The sequence below is a fragment of the Lepisma saccharinum genome, chromosome 26 (genome assembly GCF_977018435.1).
Source record: "Lepisma saccharinum chromosome 26, izLepSacc3.1, whole genome shotgun sequence".
NCBI classification, from domain to species: domain Eukaryota; kingdom Metazoa; phylum Arthropoda; class Insecta; order Zygentoma; family Lepismatidae; genus Lepisma; species Lepisma saccharinum.
In genome coordinates this window covers 22,778,570-22,785,598 of record NC_139254.1, presented here as the reverse complement: position 1 = coordinate 22,785,598, position 7,029 = coordinate 22,778,570, and the positions used below count along the sequence as shown (strand labels likewise).

Genomic DNA, 7,029 nt, shown 5'->3' with positions numbered 1-7,029 from the left:
TAACAATCTAAACTCTTGGTACAGCCCCAATTAACCTATCTGTGCATAAAGTGGAGTGAGAATAACAAATCAATCTTTAGATGTAAGTGTCTTGTTGAAATTAGATATTAAGTTAGGGGTAGAAGTTATGAGGAAAATTTTTCTAATGCAAATAATGTATATTGTGTTTCAGATGGAGGACGCGACCAACTTTGTCCACGCAGTGATTGACTACTTGGAAATCCTTCAGTGCGACCTGTGTTCTGATCTGGATGGGAGGCTCTCTTTGTACATGAGAAAGGCATTGGTCACGAACATGCAGACCAATTTCGAGAGCCTCCGGGCATCTCTGTTTCAAGATCTTCGGAGATGTTACAACTTGTTTAAGTATAACATATTTATGCTCCATCCTCTTAGTAAGGCATATTGCTTAATTTTTGACATAAGAGCGTCAATAGCATTAAAAGTGCGGGTCTGTGAGTTGCTGGAGATTGACGACATAGAGAGACGACAGGAACATCAGATGTGGAAGTCAAAGGTTGTTCAGGAGAGCCTGCAGGCAGCCTTCGCACCACCACCACCACCAGAAGATGAGGATGATGAAGTGCGACTGAGGAGGCTACTGGAAGTAACAACGCCTCACATTACAGAGTCAACGTAAGTAAGATGCTTAATTTTTATGTTTTGATTATAATCAGTTAATTCCAGCCTAAGGTCTTTTTTAAGTTCTGCTATGTAGTGAAATTATGGCATGTGGTTTAAGTTAAGCTTATCTAAAATCTTTACATTTATGTGCTTAGATACAAAATAATCTAACAGTTATTTGAAGTGGTTTTCATTTTTTTTTATCTGCGACGTTTTGTTCTGGTTTCACAAGACTTTTTTAAGCTACACGAAAATATACATACAACAATACAACCTCGGAACGAAAGGTGGCAGATAAAATAAAATAAAAACCACTAAAAATAACTGTGTTAGATTTTTTTGTATCTACAAAAAGTTGTTATCTGAACCTTTAAGGAGAACCTTGCCCTTAAACGTATTTGGGTCTTCTGTTTTAACATAAGATAAGTTTCTATGCTTGTGTAATATTGGTTCATAGAAAAACCTAACCTTATATTGGGGGTAGTACGTAGCTTTCCTTTTATAGATTTTAACTTTAATCTTCTGTGAAACAAGTTCTCTGGGAACATGTCAAGAAGTTCTGTTTTGAAATGGCTCCAGTTTGCTATCTGATTCTGCATGACATCCTCTTGGTTCTCGAATCGATGCCAGAACATTATAGTTAGTGTTTTTCCTTTACTTCTGCCAATGCTTTTTTTACTAAACAAACTGTGACTGCTGTACCTCAGAACAGGCAGAGTCATCTGGTGAGGGAAAGACAACTCACTTGCAAGTGAGGAATGTCTCAAGTAATATGCACATCAATCGACAAGTCAATTGCCTTTTTTTAAAAATGTAAATACATTTTTAAAAAGTAAAATTAGAATGTTGTAGAATTTATCTTAGATTGCACAACGAAAATGGAAGAAAATACTTTGTTACAAATTTACTAAGTTTATTCAAATGGAAGGAAACGGTAAAATCTTACGATATAAAATATTTTGTGGCCTGGCTACATTCTCAGTGGAGATAAAGAGTGGCATTGTAATTCAGTGTAGCTAGTCGGCGAGGAAGATTGTAACAGACATAGGATAAAAATGTGCTTTCACCAGTATTTAACTGTTTACTGGATAGTGGCTGGGTGGAAATCTCTTTTTGTTCTGTGTTTCATGGGACAAATGTGAAAATAACATAAAATGTGGGAAAATTTTGTAGCACTTTTCTATGTTGGGACCGTGAAAATAAGTGAATGTTTAAAAAAAGTAAGGAAAAAATTGTAAAATCCAGGAATGTATCTTTCTTCCTCTTTATTCGTTTCTACCTTTCATACTAAGAAAAATTATTTTAACTCTCTACACAGTACAAAATGATAGCACATGTTAAATCTTGGACATTTTAGTTGTATTTCTAGGATCTCCTAGTACATGAAATATATTCTTATTTTCTCTCTCTCTGTTCCCCTCTCCCTCTCTTTTTTTTGTATATAATTAAAAAATAAAATCATACAATGTGAAACTTTCGTAGATGGCAAAGCCATACAGAAAAATCATATCAATAGAAGCATGCATATTTTGTTTTTGACGGAAACAAGAAATGTGAAATAACATGCTGCAGTGTTCACTTTTCATGTTTCTGCAAGGTGTGAAGTGTATTTTCCTGCCATATTTTGTCACGGAATGATTTGAAATAAACTCTTAAACATGAAAATTAGGGTTTATTTGCAGACACAGCACTTTCTGAAGTCTGAATTATCCTGCAATTTATGTAATTCACGTAATTTATGTAATGCAATATATATATATTTTTTCTCTATTTAGGATCACAGTGGAGGAAGTCCAGAAGAGTCCAGGCAGACTTTCAAGGATGTGGAGGTGGATAAGACGCCTTCTAAGGAAAAGAGGCCGAGGTACGTCAAGTAATTATAAATAACGTGAACGTCTTTCATTTGTGCATGTTTATCGTTATTTTTGTTGTTGTTGTTGTTGGTGATACGGAATATGATGAATGGAGACTCACAAACATCCATGCCCAGGCCAGGATTCGAACCTTGGACCCCTGGCATCGTAGCGTGATGTGATAACCACTCCTCCACAAAAGGACGATGATCTTTGCTGGAAAAGGTTTTTTTTATTTTATTTTTGTCTGACTCGTTTCTTTCCGACGATACAGTCGCCAGAAAATTAATCACATGCTCGTACAGGCCAGGGTGTATGATACAAGTAATTTCCATTCTACATGCAGAGAGGACCATCTAATGACAGTAGATTGCTCTAATGTTAATAGAAATATGTATTTCGTGATATATTAATAAGAAATGTCTCTCATTGTTAGTAGTATTTCAATGTATTTGCAATTTTTCTGTGTTCTTTTCACAGGTCCGGCAGCTTCATAGCTCGAACATCTTAGCTAGGGTGGCAGTGCCTGGTGTAACCAGAAGCACTCACTCCTTCAGAATGCCACCTTAGCCTCATTTTTCTATTATTGTCCAACTTAGGCTTCATACATCTTCACACCCATCAATAGTTTATCTGGACCACCCACAAATATCCATACATTGTCAGAGTTACAGTGGAACCCGATTTTACATGTTCCCGCATTATAAATTCAATATTCATGGTTCCAATAGAGCAAATTGCTATATAATTTTCCTCGATTTTACATTTTCCCACATTTTAAATTTTTTTTCGGCTTTGTCCCCTGAAAAACGTAAAAACGAGGTTCCACTGTATTTTCATGGAGGATTTGGAGGTAGGAGGCATTGGAGGATTCAAGGAAGAGGTATTCTGGGAATCCCCCCCTTCATTTCACCTAGTCATCATTTTCCATCAGCAAACCATCATTTAACTACATTTTTCACATCACTCATACCTCTGTTCGTGGTGGGCTTATTGGAGTGAAATTGTCACTATACAGTGATAAATATCTTCAACAAACCTCCCGATCAGGATAATCAATACAGTTTTCATTTCCTATTTTCATCCTCATTCATTGCTCTGTTCGTGGTGGGCTTATTGGAGTGAAATTGTCACTTTACAGTGATAATTATCTTCAACAAAACCTCCCGATCAGGATAATCAATACAGTTTTCATTTCATATTTTCATCCTCATTCATTGCTCTGTTCGTGGTGGGCTTATTGGAGTGAAATTGTCACTTTACAGTGATAAATATCTTCAACAAAACCTCCCGATCAGGATAATATCAATAGATTTTCTCTCCCTCCCTACCTAGTCACCATTCATCCCCCTGATTGATGGTTTGCATGGGGGGATTCCCAGAATTGTGTGCACCAACCTCTTCCTTCACTCTTAAACCTCTGACAAACGTGGGATGCAGCAACTTCATCTAGCTGCATTTTAACATCCTTGGACTTCCTGAACCATTCAGCAGTGGGAAGAACACCATCCCAAGGTATTCCAGTTGCTCTCTTCCATCAGCACAGTACAACATCGAGAAGCAGGACCAATCTCCAGACTCCAGCCACGAAAGATTTACTAAGAAGCACCATCTTTGATACACCACAATTTCCAGCTGGCTATACAAGCATCACGGAAAGAAGACTACCATCGCTGGAAAGCACAACAATCCGATCCCAATGCGGTGTTTCATCCAAAGAAATGAAGACAAGAAGAGGAGAACATCAGGAAGACGGTTGGACAACACCGCAAGTATCAACACAGGGTTCCCGGTTTCAACACAGTGTGCCCGGTTTTTTTGATAATGTTAGCAGTAGTCTCTTTTTTTTTTACCCTCATATGTATGCAATAGTATGTTTCGGCCACCCCTTTGAAAAGAAAAAAAATGCAAAAACCCCCTTCTTGTATCTCCACCTTGAAGAAGGCAACAGCCGGGTAAGGGGGCTTGTGAGCTCGGTTGAACCTTTGGGCCCTTCCAGCGGGAGGTAAAACTCCCAGCAGGGTCACTCCTGCTGGAAAGCTCAAAGGCGACGAGCCGAACCAAGAGGGATACCAAAGAGTGGGGCTAGGAACCCCACTCCAGAATGTTTATTGTTAGAATGTAAGTTTAGCTAAGCTGTCAACCTATGTATATATTGTTTGATTACAATGTCTTAATTCTCTATGTCTCTTTATTCACAGTGCTGTAACTAATAATTATTTTTTTCAGTTTAATTTTTTCATTGATTACGGTATATTACATTATAAATGATTTGGTTTTGATGTTCCTGTTTTTAATAATTGCATGATGTTTGTAGTGTTTACAATTTGCTACTCAGTGATTTGTCAGTTTCTTTTTAGGAATAACCTGTGTTAACATGTATTTATCACATTATAGGGTAGATGAAACATTGTATATGATAACTGGATTCCTGTTAAATATGTCAGTGCTCTGTCATTCTAATAGTGTTCTATTATATACTCACAATTTGCATAAACATGTTCAGATCGTTTTCATTTTTTTAGGTGCATGATTTATGTAAGTGTAATTTATGTGTGCATAATAGTATGTAGTATTGTTAATGTTTATTGAATTCAAAATTCATATAAATTTCAACTCTTGTCTTGTTTTATGTGTGTTGCGAATCAATTATTATTGTGTGTTCATGTTTAATGTGGTAGGTTCACCCAGAGTTCCATGTCTTTTGTTTAATTTTTGTAATCTTAACCTTTGACCATATTTTGATAAGCATGCTGTATTTTTATTGTTTGTGCTATTTTGTGATGCCATATTTCATTATTGTACATCTAGTAATTAGAACTGTTCTAGTTTAAGTTTTTATATTGTTTGGGTGAAATATATAATTAAAATTAGAAATGGTCTTTGAAGAACCTGAAAAGTTCATTGACATCCTTAATAAATATGAAAGTGTGCGACGTGAATTAAAATATGAATTTTCCATAAAAATTATAACAAAATGTGAGAGTATTGCATTAAATTATAAGATATTTATAGACATATCAGATGTGTAAATTTATCTAATTTTACTGATACACCGATATGCCTGTAGGCCAATACCGATAGATGATATTTTACCAATTAATCTGTCCCATCCCTAAATAATAATAATAATAATAATAATAATAATAATAATAAAGAAGGTGAGGATGGTATGGCTATGAGGGGAAATGGAGGAGGCCATTGAAAAGTAATTTAAAATAATAATGTACTGAATACTGGTCACTCCACATTGAGTGTGTTCTGACGTTTCTGAAACTCTCAAGGAAAATACATTTGGAGTCATTACTGCGTTGTCATCCCAGTTTCCCCAAAGTTTACTACGATCTTACGTGCATCATAACTCCCGTTTCCCACTTCATATGTTTTCCTAACTGTGCCGATGTCATAATGTTTGCCAAGAAAGTGTTCCCTTGGCCGAATGCTTTCTTCTCCCTCCTTCCTGTCAGCAAACGGGGGGGGGGGGGGGGTGCCGATTGTCTCAGCCACAATTTTCTTGCTCATGCGTGCATATGGACTGATTATAGGTGAAGTTGGAAGTGGACCCCTCTTCCTTTCCTTTGACGTTTAAAATGGGGCAACCAGTTCTGGATACATTCTTGAAAAGGAACAGAAACCATACATTTTTTTAAAAAAAATGACCTACCCCCTTTCACAGCTCATTCTCCACCACTGGTGTGCACAGGAATGTGATAATTGCAGAATTCAGGTCCTATTTTTTTTTTTTTTAATGCTGTTGTATGCATAGTATATACTGCTTGTTATAACGTAAAGCAAGGGTCATTTCTTTCTTCTTCACACTACTGATAAAAGTTCCGTCTTTGACAGTTGCGTTATCTTTGAAATGCTGAGGATTTTCTCTTCGACCACCTGCTGCTCGAAATTCCAGCCCGTCTTCTTGTTTTTACGGTGAAGCTGGCACCAGTGTTTTGTCTAACGCCTGCAAAGCTGTCTCTTGCCGGTAACAGCGATGACTCATCCAGCACGAAGGAAAAGGTCATTGTTTTGAATCTCCCAAAGCTGTTTTGATATGAAGATAACGAACTTCGATCTCCACGACGAAAAACAAGAGTTAAAACAACTTCGAGTTCTGCACCTTCTGATAAGCAAAACTAAATTTCATTTTGCATCTGACACAAGAATAAACTTCCTGAACACTCAGCAGAAAGAGACCTGTAGGAAGGCCAAGACGAAGATGGAGGGACAACGTTGAGATGGACCTAAGGGAAATCGGTAGGAATGGAAAAGAGTATATAGAACTTGCTCAAGATAGGGAAAGATGGAAGGCCTGTGTTGCTGCAGCCATGGACCTTCGGGTTTAAGAAGGCTAGAGTTAGTTAGTTAGTAGTTAGAACACTCAGCAGTGTTGGATGGAAATGCACACAATATAATCGCCGCTTTTCTTCAGAACCATTCTTGTGCAAGCAAAAAAAAAAAAAAAAAAATAAGCTCAATGTAGGAATGGACGTTGAGTCCGATTTAAAGAAACATTATTCAAGGGGAAAACATTTGGAGTAGCGGGTGTTTGACATTG

The 7,029-nt window shown here is 37.0% G+C and overlaps 1 protein-coding gene across 1 annotated transcript; it reads left to right on the top strand.

Moving 5' to 3' along the window:
• Positions 1-247: 247 nt before the first annotated feature.
• Positions 248-2,989, top strand: LOC145979693 (uncharacterized). The gene is made up of 3 exons (XM_083112663.1): positions 248-636; positions 2,400-2,488; positions 2,958-2,989. The coding sequence occupies exons 1-3, from the start codon at positions 272-274 to the stop codon at positions 2,972-2,974; spliced, it is 471 nt and encodes a 156-aa protein (XP_082968789.1). The 5' UTR covers positions 248-271; the 3' UTR covers positions 2,975-2,989.
• The last annotated feature ends 4,040 nt before the right edge of the window (positions 2,990-7,029 follow it).

Coding starts and splice junctions, on each gene's coding strand:
- LOC145979693 (XM_083112663.1), top strand. CDS start 272: ATGAGAAAGGCATTGGTCACGAACATGCAGACCAATTTCGAGAGCCTC. Junction 637..2,399: donor CCTCACATTACAGAGTCAAC/GTAAGTAAGATG, acceptor TTCTCTATTTAG/GATCACAGTGGAGGAAGTCC.